The sequence below is a fragment of the Mobula birostris genome, chromosome 25 (assembly GCF_030028105.1).
Source record: "Mobula birostris isolate sMobBir1 chromosome 25, sMobBir1.hap1, whole genome shotgun sequence".
Classification (NCBI taxonomy): domain Eukaryota; kingdom Metazoa; phylum Chordata; class Chondrichthyes; order Myliobatiformes; family Myliobatidae; genus Mobula; species Mobula birostris.
In genome coordinates, this window is record NC_092394.1 from 19,522,674 (window position 1) to 19,548,989 (window position 26,316).

General features: G+C 37.9%; 1 protein-coding gene across 1 annotated transcript in view; it reads left to right on the top strand.

The window, feature by feature from the left end:
* LOC140187855 (carboxypeptidase D-like) overlaps nucleotides 1–25,930 on the top strand; it is a 79,096-nt gene extending 53,166 nt beyond the window's left edge. Inside the window, exons 13-21 of the mRNA XM_072243652.1 lie at nucleotides 2,022–2,217; nucleotides 4,140–4,275; nucleotides 5,552–5,701; nucleotides 18,126–18,221; nucleotides 19,325–19,389; nucleotides 20,373–20,504; nucleotides 20,738–20,923; nucleotides 22,163–22,265; nucleotides 23,491–25,930. Of these exons, the coding sequence (XP_072099753.1) occupies nucleotides 2,022–2,217; nucleotides 4,140–4,275; nucleotides 5,552–5,701; nucleotides 18,126–18,221; nucleotides 19,325–19,389; nucleotides 20,373–20,504; nucleotides 20,738–20,923; nucleotides 22,163–22,265; nucleotides 23,491–23,717 (1,291 nt within the window). The 3' untranslated portion in view covers nucleotides 23,718–25,930. The remainder of the gene's footprint in view (nucleotides 1–2,021; nucleotides 2,218–4,139; nucleotides 4,276–5,551; nucleotides 5,702–18,125; nucleotides 18,222–19,324; nucleotides 19,390–20,372; nucleotides 20,505–20,737; nucleotides 20,924–22,162; nucleotides 22,266–23,490) is intronic.
* The last annotated feature ends 386 nt before the right edge of the window (nucleotides 25,931–26,316 follow it).

The window sequence follows — 26,316 nt, forward strand, 5'->3', positions numbered from 1 at the left end:
CCCTCTCCCACCAGCCAAAAAAAAGCATCAGTGCTCCCCAGCAAGCACTCAAGCGTGCTGTGTGGATCCTTTAATTATCTCTCTGACATCAATTATTCCTCATCCTGTCAAAATGTATTAGGGAGGCTGAAAGTGATTGGCATTTGAAAATGAAATTGGACCCAAATATATTCCTAAGAATAGATATTGTGACTTTAAAGATTCATAATAAAACACTAATGGCTAAATTTTGCAGTGTGAATGTACAGAGGTATTGAATCTTTGAAACAGGTATTGAAACTGCTGTTATTTCTGACTGCATGGGAGAATCATGTTCTGATCTCCATGTTAGGTAGAAAGTATTTAGATCCACTGGAATATGTTTAACAGTGGTTTACCAGGACAGTGCTGGAACTGTTCCAGGAAGAACGAGCAAACTGGGTTTTTTTTCTCTCATTTTTTAAAAATTTAATAAGAATGGTAAAGAAATTTGTGCTTGTGGTGGAGACCTAGATCACTGCCGAGAGTAGTGGAAGTGAATTACATGAATATGTTAATCAGGAGGCAAAATTAAAAACATGAAATGGGCAAAAGATGTACAGTAGTCAGAGTCTTGCATGGAGCATAGCACCAATATGGTTTGATTGGTCGCATGGCCTGTTTCTGTATAGTATATTCAATAAAAATAGCTTCTAAGAGAAAGCACTATATTAAGTTTACTTTGTGGAGGGATTGTCTGTTTTACGATACTGATTAGGTAAAGCAGTTTTGTCCATTCCCTTGTCCATTCATTCCACCCCCTCATCCCTCCCCACTGATCTCCCTCCTGGCACTTGTCCTTATAAACGGAACAAGTGCTACACATGCCCTTACTCTTCCTCTCTCACTACCATTCAGGCCCCAGACAGTCCTTCCAGGTGAGGCGACACTTCACCTGTGAGTTGGCTGGGGTGATATACTGCGTCTGGTGCTCCTGATGCAGCCTTCTATATATTGGCGAGACCCGATGCAGACTGGGAGATCGTTTTGCTGAACACCTACGCTCTGTCCGCCAGAGAAAGCAGGATCTCCCAGTGGCCACACATTTTAATTCCACCTCCCATTCCTATTCTGATATGTCTATCCACGGCCTCCTCTACTATAAAGATGAAGCCACACTCAGGTTGGAGGAGCAACACCTTATATTCCATCTGGGTAGCCTCCAACCTGATGGCATGAACATTGACTTCTCAAACTTCCGCTAATGCCCCTCGTACCCCATCCATTATTTATTTATATAAACACATTCTTTTTCTCTCTCTCCTTTTTCTCCCTCTGCCCCTCTCACTATACCCCTTGCCCTTCCTCTGGGCTTCCCTCCCTCCCCCTTTCTTTCTCCCTAGGCCTCCTGTCCCATGATCCTTTCATATCCCTTTTGCCAATCAACTGTCCAGCTCTTGGCTCCATCCCTCCCCCTCCTGTCTTCTCCTATAATTTAGGATCTCCCCGTCCCCCTCCCACTTTCAAATCTCTTACTATCTCTTCTTTCAGTTAGTCCTGACGAAGGGTCTCGGCCCGAAACGTCGACTGTACCTCTTCCAGAGATGCTGCCTGGCCTGCTGCGCTCACCAGCAACTTTGATGTGTGTTGCTTGAAATTCCAGCATCTGCCGATTTCCTCGTGTTTGCGTTGATAAATTAATACTTTTCTATCATATGAAGAATAGCATTCAGAAACTGATGCTTGTAATTGCACAACTAAATGGAAATATTTGGAGAAATTTGTGTTAGTCTGGACCAATCAATATGATTCTTTTAAAATTTAAATCATACTGAGCCGCTTTTTTTGAAGTATAAGCTTCTGTTCAATAATTACCTGTGCTCCATTTAATTTTATAGAAAATTGGTATTAATCTTCTAGAAATGTTTGTTTTTAACTATGCTATTAATAAAATGTCCACTTCCCACTTCATTGTCTAATTCAAGGGAAGGTTCAATATTGGACACATGGACTAAGGGCAAACTGAACTTAACATTTTTGTTTTCTTTTACATTGTGATAAAGTTTGGGCCAGAGTGTAGAGGTTCGCCATATTTGGGCCCTGGAAATATCAGATAAACCTGGAATAAAGGAACATGCAGAACCAAAAATTAAGTTTATTGCTGGAGTTCATGGCAATGCACCTGTTGGGACAGAGCTGCTTCTGGCTTTTGCAGAGTTCCTTTGTATTCTTTTTGGGAAAAACCAAGCTGTTACACAGGTAATGTTTTGCCATTGTTCTTGTATTCAAATTTCAATTGCAAAGGCTTTCCTTTAGCTGCACTTTTCTCTTGCAATTGAGCATCGTTAATATTTTAAGTGCATATTATTCAGTGAAAATTACTAGCCAATGTCCATTAATTGCTTTAACAAGATGGACCATTTTAAAGGAAAAATGCTTCATATTTCCTCATTTAAAAACTGCAGGGAGATGAGACTGAACAACAGATCCGGTGGATCCTGTGGTTAGAAGCCATGTCAATGTAAAATTATCAAATGTCAGTTATTTTGGCAATATTGGTATTAAAGGTGACACATTGTCCTACAATTTCAATGCACTTGCATACAATTGATAATCAAGTACTAAAGAGCTAATAACTAGCTCACCCATTCTCCCAATTCACTGAGCTCATATGGACTAGTTTAGTAATTGAAGATCTGATACAAAAGTTAATGTAAGTTCTTTGTTTTTAAGAGTTAAAATATTGAGCATCACATTGTTATAACCCTGAGAACAAGCACAGGCACAGAATTGACGTACTTCTGTAAAGTTCAAGGAGCTTCAAATTGAATTGTAGGTTTCATCCTGTAGTGCATTTTTTCCTTTAAAATGGTCCATCTTGTTAAAGCAATTAATGGACGTTGGCTAGTGAATTTTCTACAATACGAAAATTTCAATTCTGTATCCTTTCTATAGTATTGGAATATGCATAACCATTTGCTCCCTCTAGCCAAGTTTGTTGAAGACTATTACTCAAATTCTGATATCTATGCAGGATGTGGTTAGATCACAAAATATTGGCATATCTTGTGATATGGAATCTTTTGCCACATCTGCAATGCTGCCTGTTCCCAGTAGAATATTAATGTCAAGACCATTCTATAAATTGGAAGCAGCATATAAATATCTAATAAATCATTTATTGTTAATATCCTTAAAATTGCAATACCTGGTAGCTGTTTGTGCATATTTATTTCTATTCTTTTAAATCAGCAAGTTTGAAATTCTTGGCACATTGAGTTTTAAAACATGGAAGTAGCCAATGTAAACATATCCATAAAGAGTTCAAAAGTTCACATTTGGATTCTCTTTCCAAGTCTTGACAGGGACTTCTTGGCACACTCCGCTATTCAGGAACAGCTTCTTCCCCTCTACCATCTGATTCCTAAATGGACATTGAACCCATGAGCACAACCTCATTTTCTTTTAATATACAAACGTTTGTATATTATTTCTGTTTTTGCACTATTTTTAATCTATTCAATATACATGTATACAAACTGTAATTGATTTTATTTATTTTTTCTTTCTATATTATCATGTATTGCATTGTACTGCTGCTGCTAAGTGAAGAAATTTCATACTTGCCGGTGATAATAAAACTGATTCTGAAACAGGAACTCTGAGGTGCTGAAAATTTGGATAGATAAATTAGGTTTACAATTTAATTCTTTCACATTTTCAGATTTTCTTTATGAATGCAACCCCTGTGTAAGTACTCTAGGTAATTAAGAACTGCAGTTGATCATGAACAACACACACACAGCAAGTCGGGCAATATCTATGAAGGGAAGTAAACAGTTGATGTCATCACGGCCCTATGTGTCTCCGCAGTTGATATTTATTCATTTAGAGATACAGCATAATAACAGGCCCTTCCATCCCAATTACATTCATGTGACCAATTAACCCATTAAGCCATACATGTTTGGAATGAGAGGAAACCAGAGCACCCAGAGATGACCATGTGAAGAACATATAGACTCCTTACAGTGGTGGAATTGAACCCAGGTCATTGGTGCTGTTATTGTGTTACACTAGCCACTATGTTACCCTGCTGCATACTTTAAGCTTTGTACTTAATTGTTAGAGAGCAAACCTTGAATTGGAAACTAAATTTAAACTTTTTTTTTTACCCCCAGTTGATTAAGGAAACAAAGATTGTGATTGTACCATCAGTGAATCCTGATGGAAGAGAAATTGCACAAGAGGGACAGTGTACGTCCAGAGTTGGGCAAACTAATGTACATGGCAAAGATCTCGACAGTGATTTTACAGGTAACCTATTAGAACAATTAAGTTCAATTTGAATTGCCGACCTAGAGCCCTGTCATTAAAATGTCCATTCTCCAGAAGTTTTCATTTTAATTATTTATATTTGAGTGCAGAAATGTGCATTGGGAGCATAGTTCATTTCTGTGCTATTCTGGTTAATTCATCTTGGGCCTGTGTTGAAACCCACTCTGTCCTGACTTCTATTGTTTCAACAATACGAAGCATGATTGATAAGTTCATGACCTAAGGTAGAAGGAGTTAGTTTTAGAAAACCTAGCACATTTATTTTTCCTACACTTACATGCTTAGTCCAGCGGTGGTGGAGCATACGGATCCCTTCTTTGTAGAAGTCGGCGTCTTGGACCGCCAGAAAGTGGTCCACAGCCGGGGTGATTGATAAGTTTGTGGCCTAAGCTAGAAGGAGATGAGTTATTGACTTCAAACTTTCTGCATTTTCACTCAGTTGAAGTACATGTGCATGTAATGAGAGCTGTATAACTCATCTCCTTCTAGCTTAGGCTACGAACTTATCAATCACCCCTGCTGTGGACCACCTGGAGGTTCAAGACGCTGTCGTTACATGCACGTGCAGTTCAGCTCTTTGAGTGATGATGCAGAAAGTTTGAAGTTAATAACTTATCTCCTTCTACTTCAGGCCACGAACTTATCAATCACCCCAGCTGTGGACCACTTCTACAAAGAAGGGATCCGTATGCTCCACGACCGCTGGACTAAGTGTGTACATGTAGGAGGGGACTATGTTGAAAAATAAATGTGCTAGGTTTTCTAAAATTGCCTCCTTCTACCTTAGGCCATGAACTTATCAATCACCCCTCGTATACATAAGCATGAATTTAACCTTATTATTGTGCTAAAACGGACAAGAAGATATAAAAGATGGATTTACAATTGGTGTTTACAGTATATCCAGTAAAAGGATTTAATTAAATATTTATTTTGGCCACAAATAATTTTGAGCAATAAACTTGCTCCATATCATCCAAAAGCACATTTCTGGGGTCATTTTATAATCATGGGGGTTTAATGCCAGAAATCAGTCATAATTTGGCTAGTTAAACGTAATCATAATTTGACTAATTTAAAATTAAGTGATTTGTGTGTCAATTGAATGATAAATGTAGTTTTCACATTCTCAGAATGCTAGTATCAATCTTCCTCATGTTTTTTGTAAGCTGAATAGAAAGAATGAGTTTTGCTCGAGAGCAGTTCTTGAAGACCAGATGGTAAATACAATAAACGGTACCTTGTGTTTTACCAGGGAACTCATCAGAGCAATTAGCAAAAATGCAGCCTGAGACCAGGGACATTATCAAGAACCTGATCCTCAACCAAGGGTTTACACTGTCTGTTGTTTTAGATGGTGGCTCTCTCCTTGCCACATATCCTTATGATAAACCTGTACAAACAGGTATGTATCTACATTACAGCCACAGTGAATATTAACTTCTCCAGTCTAATGTTGTCAGAAGTATTACCAGTGGCTTATTTGTTTAATCACTATGATGTGACATTTGCTAGTAATGTTGTCATGGATGTCAGGTGAGAACAAGATTGATGGGGGTTGGGGGGGGAGGAGTTACATGGCGAGGTAGCCCGACCACCATCCCAGCATTTGATGCTAATTACTGTCAGTTCTTTTCACCAAGCCACGTTGTTTGCAAGACTAACTTGCAATAGTCTCCCTCCTTACACCTCTCCCCACTTCTCATCCCCCCCCAGCCTTCTCTGTTCTTCCTCCTCTGACCCCTCTTTCTTTCTTACTTTTTAAATCTTTTTATTAATTTTCAGGATTATAAACACGGTAACAAAGTTGATACAAAGAGATTGGAATAGTCTTAATAAGCACATACGAAAAGGATTTTGAGTAACATAGGTATAATAGACTTCCAAACTCATAATGAAATTAGTCATAAAGAAAATAAAAGAAATAAAAAGAAAAAAAATATATAAACAAAGAAAAACCCCCAAAAGAAAAAGAAAAAAAACCCAAAAAGAAACAGAACAAAACAAGGCTAGACCAATATCTTGAATCAGACACGTTCAGTAATGTCGTCAACGCCGCTCCTCTATTCGTGTAATTTAAGTTAATTAAAAAAAAGATTCGGATAGGTCAAATTACATCATATGAAAATGTTGCATAAAAGGTTTCCAAGTTTCTTCAAATTTAACCGAAGGATCAAAAATATCACTTCTAATTTTTTTTAAATTTAAACTTAATATAGTTTGAGAAAACCATTGGAATGTAACAGGAGGATTGGTTTCCTTCCAGTTCAACAAAATAGATCTTCTAGCCATTAAAGTAGCAAATGCTATCATCCAACAGGCTGAAGAAGACAAAAATCTATGTTCTACCATTGGCAATCCAAAAGTTGCCGTAATAGGATGGGGTTTTAAATCAAAACATAGAACTGTTGAAATAATATCAAAAATATCTTTCCAATATTTTTCCAAAAGAGGACAGGACCAAAACATATGAGTTAAAGAAGCCAGCTCAGAGTGACACCTATCAGAAAGAGGGTTTATATGGGAATAAAAACAGGCTAATTTATCTTTCGACATATGGGCTCTATGTACTACTTTAAATTGTATTATTGTATGTTTCACACATATAGAAGAAGTACTAACTAATTGAAAAAATTTATCCCATTTCTCTATAGGTAGACAAAGTTGAAGTTCCCTTTCCCATTCATTTTTAATTTTATCAGATATACCTGGCTGTAATTTCATAATTATATCATAGATAATTGCTATTAATCCCTTCTGAAAAGGATTTAAACCTAAAATTTGATCAATAATATCAGTAGGTTTTGAAGTCGGAAAGGTAGGCAACGTAGCATTTTAAAAATTTCTTATTTGTACGTATCTAAAAAAAATGGGATCTAGGCAAATCAAATTTCTTAGATAACTGCTCAAAAGACATAAAACAATTATCCAGAAATAAGTCACAAAAACATATTATACCTTTCGTTTTCCATATCAAAAAGGCTTGGTCCATAACCGAGGGTTGAAAAAAGAAATTAGATATAATAGGACTTGATAACATAAATTCATTCAGGCCAAAAAAATTACGAAATTGAAACCATATTCGCAAAGGATGTTTAACTATAGGGTTAAACATTTGTTTATTCAATTTAGATAGTACAAAAGGAAGTGAAGTTCCTAAAATGGAAGCTAAAGAAAACCCCTGTACAGAGTGGCCTTCAAGGTTTACCCAATGTGGGCTTGGAGTTATATTCCAATCTTGCGTCCAAAATATTAAATATCAAATATTAATTGCCCAATAATAACCACCCTCTTTCTTGGATTTCTGTAAGTATTTTTTACTTAATCTGGGATTTTTGTTTTGCCATATATAAGAGGAAATTTTAGAATCAATAGTATCAAAAAAGAATTTAGGAATAAAAATTGGTATCGTTTGAAATAAATGTAAAAATTTAGGTAAAATAATCATTCTAATAGCATTGATTCGGCCAATCAATGATAGAGACAATGGAGACCACTTAGTAATCAGTTGTTTAACCTGATTAATTAATGGTAAAAGGTTGAAATTGAATAGATCCTTATGTCTCTTAGTAATTTTAACTCCTAGATAAGTAAAATAGTCAGTAGTCACTCTAAATGGAGAATTTCTATAAATGGGAACCTGCATGTTTAATGGAAAAAGTTCACTCTTACCTAGGTTCAGTTTATAACCAGAAAAACTACTAAACTGAGCAAGCAAAGTTAATACTGCCGGAATAGATTTTCCTGGGTTAGAAATATATAATAGTAGATCATCTGCATAGTGATAATTTATGAGTCTCATTTCCACGGGTAACGCCAAATATATTAGGAGAGTCACGAATAGCAAAAGCTACTTGAATACTTTATACTTTATTGTCACCAAACAATTGGTACTAGAACGTACAATCATCACAGCGATATTTGATTCTGCGCTTCACACTCCCTGGATTACAAATATTAAAAATATTAAAATAGTTAAAATTAGTAAATATTAAAATTTTAAATTTTAGATCATAAATAGAAAATAGAAAAATGGGAAGTAAGGTAGTGCAAAAAAACCGAGAGGCAGGTCCGGATATTTGGAGGGTACAGCCCAGATCCAGGTCAGGACCCTTTCAGCAGTCTTATCACAGTTGGAAAGAAGCTGGTCCCAAATCTGGCCGTACGAGTCTTCAGGCTCCTGAACCTAGGTTAGGTTAGCGGTTCCAAAGCAATATCAGATAGTAGTGGACTAAGAGGACAACCCTGCCTAGTACCACGGAATAGATGAAAAAGAGGGGATCTTTGATTATTAGTAAATACCGAAGCCAAAGGGGTGAGAGATATCAGTTTAATCCAAGATATAAATATCGAACTAAAATTAAATTTCTCAAGGGTGTTAAATAAATATGTCCATTCAACTCTGTCAAAAGCTTTCTCAGCGTCCAATGAAATAACACATTCTGGAATTCTGGGTGAAGGCGTATGAACAATATTCATTAATCTCCTAATATTAAAAGAAGATTAACGATTTTTAATAAATCCAGTCTGATCAGCAGAAATAATTTGAGGTAATACATTCTCCAATCTCATTTCCAGTATTTTAGAAAGAATCTTATAATCCACATTCAGTGAAGATATAGGCCTATAAGATGCACATTCAGTAGGATCCTTATCTTTTTTAAGAATTAGGGAAATAGAAGCTCGATAAAAAGATTGTGGCAATTTACCTATAGATGCTGCATCCCTAAAAACTCTACATAACCAAAGAGTCAGTGTAGTAGAGAAAAATTTTTAAAATTCTACTGTATATCCGTCTGGGCCAGGTGCTTTACCTGAGTTCATCAAAAAAATAGCGTTCTTTATTTCCTCTACTGTAATAGGTACATCTAGTTTTGAACGTTCATTAGATGATAATTTTGGAATATTCAATTTCTTAAAAAATTCGTGCATTATAGTAGAGTCATCAGGAAATTCTGATTGATATAAGGAGGTATAAAATTCTTGAAAGGATTTATTAATCTCGACATGGTTAACTGTCAAAGTGCCATCTTGTTTACGAATCTTAAGAATCTGTCATTTAACCAAGGCCGATTTCAATTGATTAGCCAATAGTTTCCCAGTTTTGTCACCATGTGAATAGAATTGACTCTTAGTTTTGATTAATTGACTTTCAATCGAAGATGATAATAAGAGATTATGTTCCATTTGAAGTTCAACTCTCTGTTTATAAAGTTCCTGATTAGGGGCTATAGAATATTTCTTGTCAACTTCTTTAATCTTGTCAACCAGTTTAAGTATTTCATTATTCGCTTTTTTAATCCAGCAATATATGAAATGATTTGTCCATGAATATATGCTTTAAAAGTATCCCACAATGTCCCACTGGAAATATCCTCTGTCGAATTCATTGTAAAGAAAAAATTAATCTGTTCCTCAATAAACCTGCCAAAATCCGAGTCTTGAAGCAAAGTGGTATTAAATCGCCGTTGTTTAGAATTAGTAAGTGTATCCCTTGAGTTAATAAATAATTTCAATGGTGCATGGTCAGAAACAGCAACAGAATGATATTTGTAACCAGTAACAAGAAGAATTAGTCAAGATTCGATTAAAAAAAATAGTCAATTCTTGAATAGTGCTGATATACATGTGAAAAAAATGAGAACTCTTTCTCATTTGGATGTAAGAATCTCCAAATTTCTGAAGTTCCAAAGTTGGTCATAAAAGAGTTAATAAGGGTAGCCAATTTGTTCGGAGGTACTTGATTGGACTTGGATCTATCCACCAAAGGATTTAAACAACAATTGAAATCTCCACCCATAATCAACATTTAGTCATTTAAGTTAGGAAGAGATGTAAAGAGATTCTTAAAAAAAAATCAGGACAGTCAACATTTGGGGCATAAACATTAAGCATAACAACTTTTTTTGTTAAATAACAAGCCAGTAATTTACAAAAATCTGCCGTTCGGATCTGAAGTCGTCTCATAGTGCAGAAATAAAATTGATGGATCTATAAAAATAGAAACGCCTTTTATTTTAGCCTGTGAATTCGAGTGGTACCTTTGGCCCTTCCAGAATCTAAAAAAAGCCCTGATTATCCTCTTTCCGGACATGAGTTTCTTGTACAAAAATAATATGAGCATTCATCCTATGGAATACTTTAAAAATTTTCTTCCGTTTAATCGGGTGGTTTAAAGCATTTGTGTTCCAAGAAACCAAATTAATAATCTTATCCATTGTAATGAGTTCGAGCATAAGGTATGTAAAGGGTTAAGCAGGGTACAGACTCATGACCCCAGAAGAGGAAAAAAGGTCCAAAGAGGAACCGGAAGTTACGATATTTCAGACGTTTTGGTAGTTTCAGGTCAGCCCGTTTAAAAAGCGAAAAAGAATTAAAAATAAGAACAAGAATACCACTCTGCCCCCACAAAAACCCAGAAAAAAGCCAGAAAGTGACCAATGCTAAATCTAAAGCTAATCCTAACCCCATCTTTCCAGAAGGCAACCCAAAATAAATATGTTTATCAAAAGAAATACCACCCATATTCAAAAAAAAGTTTTAAAAAAAGCTATAACAGTAAGAAAAAGCTTACAATGATTACAAGCATCGAATAGTTTTTTCTTACTCATATTTCAACGAACATCAAATGTCAGATCATATTACTATATTAATTTTTCATAATAAATGATCGGAAGTGATGTTAGAAACAGAAAGGATTCTGGGAAGAAGAAGAAAACAATCCACCATTTTAAAATATAATACTCCAGTAACATTTCAGAAAGAAAAGAAAGCAAGCATTAAAATTGTAACTGAATAACTTTCAAAAAATATTAAGAGTAAGATATACAAGATCAATAACAGAAAAGCATAATATCATTTAACAGTATAAAGCGTACCTACACTGCAAGATTAAGGGAAAAAACCCTTGAACTATACAAATCAAAGACGAGAGAGAGAAAAAACGATACATTAATTAATCCTCCGCAGAGGGAGGCAGATTGTCGAGAAAACTTTGGGCTTCCATTGGATTTTTAAACAGGCTACGCGAGTTGTCCAGCACAACCACTCTCAAACAGGCTGGAAACAGTAATGCTATTTTATAGCCCCGACGATCAAGTTCTGCCATCTGTGGTTTAAAAGCCATCTGTTTTTTCAGTACGTCTTGACTGTAGTCTTCGACAATCCTGAACTTGAATTCTTGAAATTGGATCATACCTTTCTTCCGAACAGCTCGAATATTTCGTTCCTTGTCATGGACATAATGAAACCAAATGATGATTGGTCTCGGTCTGGCCAATTTCTCCGGATTAAAATGAAAAGTACAGTGCGCACGATCTAATAGTGGGGGCTCCTCCAATGTATCGGAGCCGAACACATCCATTAGCAATTTAAAGAAATATTTGGTAGGATCTCCCGTCTCAACATCTTCAGGAAAACCGATTATTCGCAAATTCTGTCGTCAGGAGCGATTTTCAAGATCAATAGTCTTAGCTTGATGACGTTCCAGCTGCTGAGTTACCGAAGTTAAACTTTTCTCAAGAGCTTCCATTTATCGATCCCTTTTGCGGCCATCTTCATCTAGTTCCAAGATTCTAACTTGTTGATCGATTTCACGTCTGAATATTCTTGATTCTTGCATCGACTTCAACACTCCTTCAATTGCAGTGAGTCTTTAATTAACTGTTTCATCTAGAAGTTTCTTCATTAGCTCCATAGTTATCGGAGCTTCCTTCAATGTTCCAGGATCACCATTTTTTTGCCTGTTCCCGCCGGAACCTTTCCCTTCTTTAACTTCTCGTGCTCTGGTATTCATTTTCAGTAAGTAAAGGTCGTAGTTCAATAATATAAATGTAATATAAGTCGTTTAGTGTAGGTATAAAATAAAGGCATCCGTTAGTCTTGCGAGACCATGGATCTGAACCTGGAAAGTCTTCACTCTCTAGGGCACAGGCCTGGGCAAGGTTGTATGGAAGACCAGCAGTTGCCCATGCTGCAAGTCTCCCCTCTCCACGACACCAATGTTGTCCAAGGGAAGGGCATTAGGACCCATACAGCTTGGCACCAGCGTCGTCACAGAGCAATGTGTGATTAAGTGCCTTGCTCAAAGACACAACATGTTCCCTCGGCTGGGGCTCGAACTCACAACCTTCAGGTAGCTAGTCCAATGCCTTAACCACTTGGCCACGTGCCCACCCATGTAGGTATAGGTGAAGTAAATAAGAGTGGGTACATGTGAAAAAGTAAAGGGTATGGAGTGACGCCAAAGGACAGCTTATTCCACGGGTCCCCTGCCAGAAAGTCCTCCTCTGACCCCTCATCTCACCCCAACATCAATCCCTGCTATGTCCTTGCATTCCTTCCTGACCTCCTCTCCAACAATGAGTGGTCAGTCCTCAGCAGAGTCTTCACCTTTGTACCCCTATGCCCATATCTTAATGAATTCCAAAGTCAAACTCTTTTCCCCAGCTTCTTTGCCTGCTAAATTGCCAAAATTGGAGAACAACTCAACCCAACCCTCAATCACCTGAGCTACACATCTTCTAAATAATTTCTTTGCCTATTTTTTGGGCTAGGAATCCTCATGCTGCTGTAACTACCCCTTCTTCTATCTTCACCATTCCCCCTTACATCCATTTGTGCTCTTGACCTTTTCATTTCCAGTTGCAGTTATACTGACCACCTTGACTTCTCCAGTCCCCTCCCTAACCTCACACTCTTCGAATGAGCAGCACCCTACTGACTTCAGACCATTCCTGACCTCAACATAAACCAACAGGAAAAGAAGGGCGAATGGGGTGCCATTGTAGTCTGGCACACTGACTTTGGCTCTGCAGAGGTTAGACACCAGCTTTCTTACAGATCTTATCATATTTGAAGTCAACCCTTCCCAAACTTAAGAGTGCCCATCCCACTGTTTTTGACTGCTTTTGGCCCCCACTAACTAATTTCTTCATCAGGTTTATTGTCATTCAACCATACACCTATGTAACTGTCAAATGAAACTATGTTCCTCCATACCAAGGTGCACAACACAGTACATATAACTCACACAAATATCACAAATGTATTAACAAAAATAACATCTGGACTCCCCTTGTCCTGTCCCTTAGCATTTGCATGCAGGACATCTCTCGTGCACTCTAAAATCTTGATAGCTTCCAAATTTCCTGGTTCCATCTGGCTCGTGTTTGCCATGCCTGTCCTGATCTATACACTTCCACCTGCATTAGGAAGATCTGAGGGCACTCCATTTCTTTCTTGAACAAAGACCCATCTAGTTCCCCCCTCATCCGCTTGGTAGAAATTGTGCAGTCCTCACTTCACAGGAATAGATGCAAGCTCTTGCATGGTCCACAGTTATGCCTGTTGATTTGTTAGCCACCCACTCTGGTATGGCTTTCCAGTCATTTGAAGTGCAGTGAAAATTCTTCCTCTCATCCCTCTACATCATTTATGTTTTACCTTTAACCTATTCCCTCTGATTTTATTAACCTTTACCGTGAGGTTGAGGGTGGCAGAGAAGGTTTCTTACTATCTAAGATGCAAAGATGTTCTCATGACCACCTTTTGAGAGGAAAAATAAATGCGGCCTGCCCACAATCTTCTGGAATTTCTGTTCCACACCCACGACGTAGTAGAAAAAGCCTACCTCGAGTCCAGGTGTTGGGTGTTCCCTAAAGCAGAAGTGAATGGTGGAAGGTGGATGGAACCTTCAAACTGCTCAACAGGTTAAATGTCACCTGCCCACCCATGATCAAAATCTCCAGGTCCAACAGTAGTTTCATCAGCCACTTTAGAACCCACAGAACTAGAGTGGAAGTATATTCCAATAGCTTCCCCACAACTGATGTCAGACTCACCGGCCTGTAATTTCCTGGTTTATATTTAGAGCCTTTTTTAAATAGCGGAACAACTTTGACTATCCTCCAATTGTCTGGTACCTCCCTTATTGCTAAGGATTTAAATACCTCTGCTAGGGCCCCGGCAATTTCTGCACTTGCTTCCCGTGGGGTCTGAGGGGACACCCCGTCAGGCCCTGGGAATTTATCCACCTTGACATGCCTCAGGATAGCAAGCACTCCCTCCTCTGTAATCTGTAGAGGGTTCATAAAGTTGATGTAGCTTTGCTTCACTTCTGTAGACTTAGTGTCTGTCTCCTGAGTAAATACAGATGCAAAGAATTCATTTAAGATCTCCCCCATCAGTTTTGGCTCCATACATGGATTACTATTCTGGTCTTCTGGAGGACCAATTTTGTCCCTTTCAATCCTTTTGCTCTTAACATACTGTATCTGTAGAATCCCTTCAGATTCTCCTTCACATTGTCTGCTAGAACAATGTCATGCCTTCTTTTAGCCTTCCTGATTTCTTTCTTAAGTGTTCTTTTGCATTTCTTATACTCCATAAGCACCTCATTTGTTCCTGCTTGCCTATACTTGCTGTGAGGCTCCTTTTTTCTCTCAACCAGGGCCTCAATATATCTTGAAAAGCAAGGTTCCCTACACTTGTCATTTTTTTAATTCTGATAAGAATACAAGCATTGTATTCTCAATTATGTTTCTGAAGACCTCCCACTTACCAAGTACACCTTTGCCGGAAAACAGCCTGTCCCAATCCACACTTGCTATATCCTTTCTGATACCGTCAAAAATTGCCTTTCTCCAGTTTAGAATCTCAACCTATCTTTTTGCATATTTACTTTGAAACTAGTGGTTTTGTGGTCACCGGATGCAAAGTGTTCCCCTGGACAAACTTCTGTCACCTGCCCTGTCCCATTGCCTAATAGCAGATCCAATATCACAGGTTCTCTTGATGGGACTTACTAATGAAGGAAACTTCACTAAACGAATTTGATAAACTGTATCCCATCTAGTCCCTTTTACAGTATGGGATTCCCAGTCAATACTTGGAAAGTTAAAATCACCTACTTGTTTCTTGCAACAGTCTGCAGTCTCTCTGCAAATTTGTTCCTCTAAATCCCTTGGACTGTTGGGTGGTCTGATGTATAGCCCCATTAATGTGATCATACTTATTTCCAATTCCACCCGTAACGCCTCACAAGACAGGTTCTTCAGTCTATCCTGATGAAGCACTGCCATGACATTTTCCCTGACTTATTAATGTCACCCCTCCTCCTTTAATCCTCCACTGTCTTGTCTGAAACAATGAAACTCCAGAATATTGAGCTGCCACCCTGCTCCTCCTGTAACCACCTACAACATCATAATTCCAGGTGTTCATCCTTGCCCCAAGCTCATCCGCCTTTTCTACGATACTTGCTTTGAAATTTACGCAGCTCGGGACACTAGTCGCACCATGCTCAACCTTTTGATTCTGGAATTTGTCTGAGGCCTTACCAACATCTTTCTCCACGTCTTCTCCACCAACTGTTCTCGCACAACTGTTCCCATTCCCCACCCCCCACAACTCCAGTTTAAACCCCACCATATATCATTAACAAACCTTCCCACCAGGATATTAGTCCCCCTCCAATTCAGATGCAAACTGTCCCTTTTGTGTAAATCCCACTTTCCCTGGAAGAGTCCAATGATCCAAAAATCTTATGCCCTCCCTTCTACACCAACTACTTAGTCACATGTTAAGCTATATAATCTTTCTAGTTCTGGCCTCACCAGCACATGGCTCTAGTAGCAGTCCAGAGGTCACAACCATGGAGCTCCTGCCCTTTAACTTAGCACCTAACTTCCTGAATTCTCTGTGCAGAACCTCATCACCCAACCTACCCATGTCATTGGTACCGACATGGACCACAATCTCTGGTTGTTCACCCTCCAACTTAAGAATGCTGAGCACTCAACCTGTGATGTCCTGGACCCTGGCACCTGGGAAGCAACATTCCATCTAGTAATCTCGTTCTCGTCCACAGAACCTTCTCTCCGTTCCCCAAACTAATGAATTCCATATCACCACAGCACGCCTCTTCTCTCCCTTCGCCTTCTGAGTCACAGCCACAGACATTGCCAGAGACCCAACTGCTATGACTTTCCTCTGTTCAGTCATTCTCTACCCACACCCAACAGTAGCTATAGTGGTATACCTCTTGTTGAGAGGGATGGCCACAGGGGTAGTATGCACTGGCTTTTTAACCTCTTTCCCCTTCCTGACTGTCTCCCAGTTTCTGATGTCCTGCACCTTGGGTGTAACTACCTCTCTGTATGTCCTATCTATCCCACCTTCAGCCTCCTGAATGATCCAGAGTTCATCCAGTTCCAGCTCCAATTCCTTAATGTGGATTGTTGGAAGCTGCGGCTGGATGCACTTCTCGCAGTTGTTGTCGTCAGGGACAGTGGAGGACTCCCTGTCTTCCCACATTCTGCAAGAGGAGCATCCAACTATCCTGCTTGGCATCACTATTATCCTAACTGAGCAGCTGTAAAGAAGGGAAGAAAAAAAAACTTCACCTAGAGTTTTTATTTTCTTTTTTTGTTTTGCTTTCGTTGATAAGCCTTGAAGAGCTAAAGCCTCACCACTCTAACTTTGTCCACTCTGAGTATGGCTGGTGTGCATGCCCCTGCCTTCCTTTAATTTGCTCTTGCTTATCAATGGACCCGAGTGAAATTCCCTACTCATGAACTTCTGATGTCCCTATTGGTCATTCGTCAAAGCTCAGCTAAGCTGCCGTGATTTACTGCCTTTTTCTGCTCAGTCAGTGGACCGTAATTGTTTCCATAACCATTGTTTTTGACCAGTCAGGGTTGTTAGTCCTGAGCTGAACCCTGAATCTGGAGGACCAGTGGACTACTCTTAGTCTGGCCTCTAGCATTTGACCTGCTTGGCATGGATGACCCTACCGAGAGCCAAAGCACAAGGCCTTGACCAGGTCATTGAGGTACGCGAGCCTCCAAATCCTATGACAAGGTTGCAGTCGTCTTGGAGGATTTAAGTGTAAGCCACAGTGATTTCAGCTTTTATTTTTGATGTTTTATCTGGAGGAAGTGAAATTACAGGGTTCAAAATTCAAATGGAGATCATTGTCAGACCACCTCCAAAGGCTGTTATGGAATTAGAAGTAGAAAAAACAAACCCAATTTTCAGTCAATTTGAAATGTGAAACTAATTAACTGGACCAGGCAATGAAGATTTAGTGTTGAAATAATCATGTTGCATGTTAGTCAAAGCTTATATAATCCTTATAACGTATCAAACTGTGGAATTCATTGAAGGGACATGAGTAAGCATCGCTTTTGGAGAAACTAATGGAAGAAGGGGTAACAGTTGACCTTTACAAAAAGTTATGGAACAAGGAGATGATTGTCTCCCCCCCCCCCCCCCCAATTAAACTGTAAAACCTGAAAGAAGGTCTGGATCACTGACCTATGACGTATTAATATTGTCAATTTCATATTTCTTACTTCATTGTGATTTTTTTTTTTAAATCAAACTTTGTATGCAACATTAATATATCACGTGGAAGAGCTTGTATTGAATTCTCAAGGAGTTGAAGCCTTTAATATGCAAATACTATTTTTCATGGTGATTATATTGTTTCTTGCCATTTGTGTTGTTTTTAATTGAACAATTTCTCATTTAGGTATGTTTGCTAATTGTTTTCTTGATATTTCATTGTTTTCAAATTTTAATATGGTCAGGTAGAAAGAACAACATGAAGAAGAAAATAGATCTGTCATCTTGTTCATTCCCAAAACTCATTACAGATGTGCCTTCATAAATCACAATTTATGAGCAGAATTTCAGCAGAGGTTGTGAGGTCATTCTAATATGCTCCAGTGTGAGAGTAATTTTGATATCAGTTGCATGCTGTGGATGTGAAATGCTATTGCATTAATCTTTGAAATTAATATGATGTTGTCTGTTTTCTTCAACAGTGGAGAATGAGGAAACCCTAAAATATCTGGCAAATGTATACTCTAACAATCACCCGAAGATGCATCTGGGCCATCCAGGATGTCCTAACAACACAGGTAAGAACCAAAGTGAAATTAAACTTGGTGAGATACCTAATGTTATTCTTTGGTGGGATTCCATGGAAGATATTTATTGAAAGTAATTAAAAATAATGAATGATTGAAATTCATGTACTTTGTAAACCTAGATCAATATTTACAGATGTTCCATTATATAAGATGGAAAGTCTTTGACATCATAATCAAATGGAATGCGTTTCCTCAGTTGTTCTTTTCTTATTTAATTTGGCCACAAAATATTAGAACTGTTCTGCTCTCTCTGTTGGTAAACCTGGCAGCCTTTCCAGGTTCCAAATTGCAGTTTGTTGTCTGAAATAGTGGATCAGAAGAAGTCTACAATGGAGTAGAAAATTAATTATTACTTTAAAAATTGAAGCAAAAAATACACGCTTCATTGATTTAAAATTTCAAGCCTTTCTCCCCACTGTATTTGGAATGCTATAGGAAAGTCTAATTTGCAGCATTTTTGTCTCTGGGGAATGTTACTGCTATCTAGTTGAGTTGTGTATTTCAGAAAAAACTGATTTTCATGAACTTCAGTCTTGTTGGGCTTGGATAAAACTAACTGTTCAAGATACGCGGACTGATTTGAAATAAAATGTTATTATTTTCCAATTGTGTTGCAGTTCCCGCATGAAAGTTTGAGTTGGTTACAATAGTTTTGACTTTCCAGTTTCATTGAGAGATTTATTAAATGATGTTATCCCTTGTGACAGAAAAAGTTAATGTATGCTGGATTTCTTTGCATTAGTACCACAGTCAGATCGGGAAATTTTACAGATTCTGAATATGAGGAATATTACTAAACTTTGAAGAAGAGTGCTTTTATCTTTCAGTAAAGGAAGGAAAAAACCTAGCACCTTTTATATCTCATTGAAAGGGGAAGTATTGCTGCAGTCAGAGAGATCATGGATTGTATTACAAAGATACAAAATAGTCTCTAGGATATTTGTCCAATCTTGCATAAGCTTTCTGCGGTAAAATTGTTCACGTTCATTCCTGATCAATAAGAATATGGAAATCATGACTGCAGAATGTGATAGCATATTTGCTGAGCTTTCCTGGCAACTACAGTTTGTCACTGATTTAATGTGTTACAGATGAAAACATCCCTGGTGGTGTTATACGTGGAGCCCAGTGGCATGGTCACATGCACAGTATGAAGGTGAGTAATTGTCATCGTGTACTAAGTAAGACTGGAAATCGCTTGTGTTTGCGAAGTGTATGTGTGTATAGAAAGAACGTTCACTGAAAGTTTGCCACGTGTTCAGCTTTGAGCTACTAAGGTTTGATTGGCTGAAGAAAAGCAGGTACTGTGTGCTTTTCCTATACTGCCCCCTCATGGTGGTTTGAGTATTATAAAATTGTGACTGTTGAGACACCATCAAATATGAAATTAGAATAATTCTAAATTTGATTAGTTTTCAGAATACTAAAGTTGTGCAGTGTTAAGCATTTTGAAGTGATGAACTAAAGACTTTCTCAGAAGAGTAGCTGGTACTTTGTGGCATTGAGTCATACAGTACAGCCTGGTTGACGTGGACCTGGTGGCCATCAGATATCCATCTGCTTCAGTTCCATTTTCATCACTTAGTCCATAGTTGTCTTTGCCTTGGCGATTTGAGTGTTCATCCACGTGCTTTGGAAATGGTTTGAGTGGCACTGCCTCCCCCACCCAGTCAGGCATGGCATTTCAGCCACTCACTGTACAGTGAAAATTCTCCCTCTGATCCCCTCTAAATCACCCGTGCTTTACCTTTAACCAACGCCCACTGATTTTATATCCCTCTTCTATGGGAGGAAAAGTTTGTTACTTTCTACACTGCCTAAGCCCCTCAATTTTGTACATGGCTATGCCACTTGATTAATAGATTCTCTTACTGGTGTTAATGCATTTTCAAAATAGAAATTGGGTTGTGAGCAAAAGTTCAAACAGCAGCTTAAAACTAGATGCTGCACAATGCTTATCTGTGTTAGTTTAAGGCTAAATGTTTGGTTATGGTTAAGCTTTTGCCCCGAGGGAAAGAATTGGGGAGGTGGGGGAAGGGCACAAATAATAGATAAAATGAATAGCATTCTTACTGTGTATTAATCTATAAGTTGGTTCTTAATTGCAGTAAATAATTTTCTCGTCCTTTGTCCTGCTAGGATTTCAGCGTTACCTATGGTCACTGTCCTGAGATCACAGTATACACAGGCTGCTGTAAATTCCCACCAGCAAAAGAGCTCGCTGCAATATGGCATGATAACAAGAAGTCTCTTCTCGGTATGCTTGTTGAGGTAAGCTTCTAGCATCAAAACCTGGGCAGGCTGCTCATTGGATAGAAGTCTACAGGTCATGTTATCCCTGATCCCTTTCAAAATAATCCTTTGGACTTGGGCAAATCAATCCTATTTAAAAAGAAATATCTAGCCATAATGCTTTTCCTTCTCTTTCCTAAGTATCATCTTTGCAGTTTGTCTTGTGCTACTCAAAGTGCTTACACTATGTTCTAATCTGTTCTTTCTGACAGGTTCATAAAGGTTTGCGTGGAAGGGTTACGGATCGTGATGGAAATCCCATTCCAAACACTGATATTATTCTGAATGAAGGTGTTAAAGTTCCAACTTCAGAGGCAGGCTATTTCCACATTCTGCTAGCTCCAGGATCGCACGATATTGATGCACTTGCGGATGGATACCAACATCAACGCAAACAGGTTTTGCAGTTTTGTTTCTACCTAATTCTACATGAAAAGGAAAAACACCGGACGTTGAAAATCAAAAATTAAGTCAATAATGCTGGAAGCACTCAGCAGCTCAGGCAGAGTCTGTGGAAAGAGAAATGTTTATGTCAAAATCGGCCAAAACAACCTTAATTTTTTTTTCCTCAAAATGTCTTCATTTTCCGTTATCTGGGCATTGCTGCCAAGGCCATTTTTACCCTTCCCTATTGCCCTTGAAAGAGATGGAGGTAAATTAGCACCTTGAACTGTTCGGTCTTTCTGGAGAAGGTACTGCTAGCTGCTGTTGGGTGAAGGAGCTCTAAGATCTAAGCTCAGCAGCAGTGAAGGACGGGTGACAAACTTCCAAGTCAGAGGATCTTTAGAGAGTAACTTGAAGGTAGTGGTGTTGTCACATTACTGCTGCCTCTATCTTTATTGATGGTAGAAATCACAGATTAGGGAGGTACTTTTAAAGTAGCCCCAGTAAGTGCAGTTTGCAGATTGTGTACACTACATCCACTGTGTGCCAGTGATTTGGAGTGTAGATTTAGAGTGGTGGATTGAGTGGACTTTTTTCTGAATGGTGTTGGGTTTCTTGAAAGCCAAATGGTTGAAGGCCTTGGGCTCCCCAGTGGTGAGTCATTCACTGCAAGATACCCAGCCCTGGACCTACTCTTAGCCCTATATTAATGTGGCTGCTCCATTTCAATTTCTGGTCAATGACTACCTCTAAGGTGTTGATAGTAAAGGTCTTTGCCACAAGGGTAGTTTCTTAGAGGTGGTCATTAAAAATTTAAAGATCAGCTTTACTTGTCACATGTACATCTAGACATAGAGAGAAATGTGTTATTTGCATCAAATCAAACTCAGCGGGGAGAATGTACAAGCTCCTTTATAGATTACTGTGAGAATCGAATGCCAGTCTTACAGCTGGCCCTGTAAAGTGGTGTACTAAATGCTGCACTGCTGTGCTGCCCCACATCTGCCTGGCACTTCTGTGGCATACATGATATTTATTGGCCCATGCCTGAACGTCATCTAATTTCTCCATGCAGGCATGGGTTGCTTCATCTTTACCATTTCATTTTTTTTATGCTGTATTTATATTTTCCTCAATATAAATAATTTACTTTTGTTCTCTATCCCAGTCATTTGAGTGTCTTTCTGGATTTACAAAGCTGCACAAAATGAAGGTGATGAAGGAAAGTTTTGTTTTGTATTTTGTGCTTTCAGGTATTTGTATCATCGTATGAAGCTGCCACCAATTTGGTAATAGCTGTTGAGCTGGATAATAAATTGTTTGGCCTGCCGAGAGAACTGGTGGTAACAACAGCAGGTAAGAATTGGTGCAATGCCGCAGTATTATAAATTGCTTACAGTAACATTTTTATTTACTGATCTCTGTCTTGAAATCTGTCAAAATAAGCAATTTGTTCATTTAGCAGTGAGATAGAGAACATAGGAACAAGAATGGGTCACAAAATACCTCAGACTTGCTCCATCACCCAGCAAGTTCATGGGTAATTGTACCTTTTATTCTACATTCACATCCCCAAATTCTTCACTTTTTTTTTGTCCAAGGATATATAGGTCCTTATTCTTGACTGTACTCAACTGAGATTCCACAGGCCTGAGGGAATTTTTTTTTCCTTATCCTGAGACTGCCCTTTGTTCTAAACCCTCAAACTCTTCAAAATCCACCTTGTAAAGTCTTCTCACAATCTTATGTTTTAAGTTCATATTTCATTATTTTAAACTCCTACTTAGATTCAAAGAAGAGCCCACTCTTAAAGTCTAATAAACCTTTACACCTCACCTTAAGCATGTATTTTAAAATAGTCTAAAAGACTTTGTTTGATCATGCATTACTTAGTTATTTATAATTTGGCTTTTTATTTAATTCCTGATTTTATTGTGCATTCCCTTAGAAGTTGGCAAATTAGCAGAACAAATCTTTATCACAGATTTTGGAGTGTAAATGTAATGCAACTTGCGCAAGCTGCCCAAATGTCTTTCTGTGTAGGCGATCTGTTTGTTCTTTGTGTGTGAGACGGGGGTGCTGCTGCTATTGTTATTGTTTTCTGCGAGGAACGGGGTCGGGGGTTGATGTTAATGTCACTTTTCTTGCGAGGAACGCAGTTGAGGATTTAATGTTATCATCGCTTTTTGCGAGGAAGGGGGCTGGAGTTTGATGTTATTGTCACTTTTTTCGGCGAGCAGGGTGTTGGGGTGGATGTTGATGGCTTTACAACAACTCCATGGTTTTTCTGTACTTCACAGCTATCTGGAGAAGACATATCAGAGTTGTACATGCATACATTGACAATAAAATGAACCTTTGAAATGTTTCAGCTTAGTATTAGATTAAAATGGTTGTAATCCAATGAATGCGTAATCTTTAATGATGGTCCATTTATACATGAACATTGCTTCTACTTGAATATCCACAGCAGTTAGTATTTATTACAAGTGAATGCGAACGACAGACTAACATTTTATTATATTACACTACAAATTAAGAACGAAGTTAACCAAGGAAAATTTTTACTTTTATGTTTTAGGTGCAGCTCTGTCGGCAATAATTGTGACTGCCTGTATTGTTTGGTGTGTTTGTGCTTTCAAATCAAATCACCAAAAGGATGGCTTTCATCGTTTGAGGCAGCATCGAGATGAATATGAGGATGAGATCCGAATGATGTCAATGGGTTCAAAGAAATCTCTTCTCAGCAACGAGTTCCAGGATGAAACTGATAGTGATGAAGACACACTGTATGTTAATAAACATTAATGTATCAAGCCAGCCCTGCTGGTCTGATAGTAATATTCATCTATTTGCCAAGTAAAACCAACTAATGCGTCATTACCTTAAAAGAGGATATGCCTGATCTACTGCACGTGGCACTGGGTGGAAATCTTGAAGTGATTTCTCTGACATTCTTAGTTGTCCTTTTGGAAAAAGTAGATGCTACAAGATGATGCAAGTTGTTTCCATTCATCTTCAGAATTGCACATACCTTGATATGACTGCTAGCTTATTTAAAATGGTTGAAGGTCAGCCACACAAAGAATGTTGTTGCACCATATCTACCATCTGAGCCTCTGCCTACCATAACAATTTTAAACTGACAGCCAATAGTTAAAGGTGCGGTAGATTTTTTTTCCTTTTACATTTAAAATACAAACGCATTAATGCACAATCTACTTTATAAACCTCCAACCATTCACAATGACATCTGGGGACTCCACTATATTTTGTACAAATAAATTTTTGAAAATAAAAGGGTGGGGACAAAGTGAAATTTTGCACTTTGCTGTAAAATTTATACAGGTTATACAGTACATGCTACTTTTAAGCGCTGAACATATTTTAATCTAAAGTGCACTGCAGCTTAATGCTGTGCATGAATGTTTTCAACAGTGTAAAGGAGGCAACATGCCTGTATTTGTTTGCCTTTTCCAATTAACATTAATAGAATTTAAGATTTGGACATTTATATTTTTGCTCCACTCTAATTGTATATGGTTCATTTGTAATTCACTCCCATCAAACTAACATTGCTGATAGTAATGTTCATAACTGAATATAAGAAGATATGTCAACAATCAGTGGTCAGAAGTGCTTGCTATATTCTTTACATTTGATTTTAGACTGTGTTATTACCCAGAGAAAGCACTTGAAAGCCAAACTTCTCCTCCTCTTTCCTTTCTTCTATGATACATCCTCCTCTCTTATCAACTCTTTTCTCTCTCACCCTTTACCATTCCTACTACCTGGCTTCACCTATTACCTTCTAGCTGTCCTCCTTCCCCTCACACTTCCTTTCCAGTCTGAAGAATGGTCTCATCTCAAAATATCGACTGTTTATTCATTTCCATAGATTCTGCCTGATCTGAGCTCCTCCAGCATTTTGTGCATGTTAATTCTTAAGTTGCATGTGTTACATAAATCAAATGAATCATTTCTAGAAATAGTGTCTTTAACATTGCTGTTGGATTGATTTCTTGACGCACACTGGATTATTTTACAATCGGAGCACCCTCATTTTCAATTATAACCTTTAATAGAGAAAATGGGCACTTAATTTTTGAAGGTGGCCTTTTAATATAAAAATACAATTATGACGTACTGTTTGAGATGGGGAAATTGCTTAAGCTCAATCATGATGAAAGTGGTAACTGGCGAGCAAAATGAGAACTTGTGGTCCTGTTGTATGCTGTTTGAAGCATATTTTTTTCATAACTTTTATAATCTGAAATCTGGGTGTAAATTTTTAAAGTATAATGTAGAGGTTATTGAATTTTGGTGAAGGAATATAGAATAATGAACTCTGTACAGATGTGTGAGTGTACGTCTGTGTGAATGTTTTCAGTGTGTGTCACTGAATGTATGCCTGATTTGCCTCAATACAGTTTATGATCACCGAAAATACAGCATTGCCAAAAACACCAGATTCATAGTTGTATATCAGTGGGAAATGTTTTGCTGTACCTGATGTTTTCCAGCTCTGTTTTGGAAGAAGACTTCAAAATGTTGTCATTGTCATTAATTTGTACCAATTTTGCACAGGACTTTAGTCAATATTGTGAATTTGGTTATATACTGTGATGCCTTAAAATTTTCATATTGCATTCACTTTGTGGTAATGTCACTGGATATCAGTGAAAGGGTTTGGCATCAGAAAATAAATGCTTTATTGAGCATAATTTATGGCTTTTATGGTTGTATGTATAGCTAAATGGGCTGAACGGCCTAATTCTGCTCATATGGTTATGTTCTTAACAATGGTGGTATTTAGATAAGTTTTCATGATGGGTATGTCAAAAGCAACAAGATGGAAACATTGTATTTAAGTAAGAAGCAAGCCTGGTTTAGAGTAGTTTTTTTTATTTCCTTCCTTTTTTATTTTGTATTCTCTAATCATTCTTATAGTGTTGATCATCAGTTGGGAAGTCTATCTCCAAAACTGAAATAACAAATAAAATATATTTTTGTCTTTGAAACTTGCCTATTCTGACTGGTTAGGGAACTATGATCAGAGCTACTGCTTTACAATGACTAAATACACCAAAGTACCACTGAATTTTAAATTTGTAAGGGATCTGTTTCTGCAGTTATATGCACATAATTTGTGCAAAACGATTATGCAGTTCGCTATGTCAAACTTTGTATCATTTTTCAGAATATTAGTGATTTCAGAATCTTATTTGTCAGATTGTCAGTGATTTGAGAGTCATACAATTCTACTCTAAATTTATAGCACCAATCACAGACTACAAATTGGCATACACCAGGACAAAATGTCTTTATTTATTATGATTATGAGGACATGTCATTTAGTAATGCATGCAAAAAGGAATGATAAAATGTTTTTTGAAGCATAAAACAA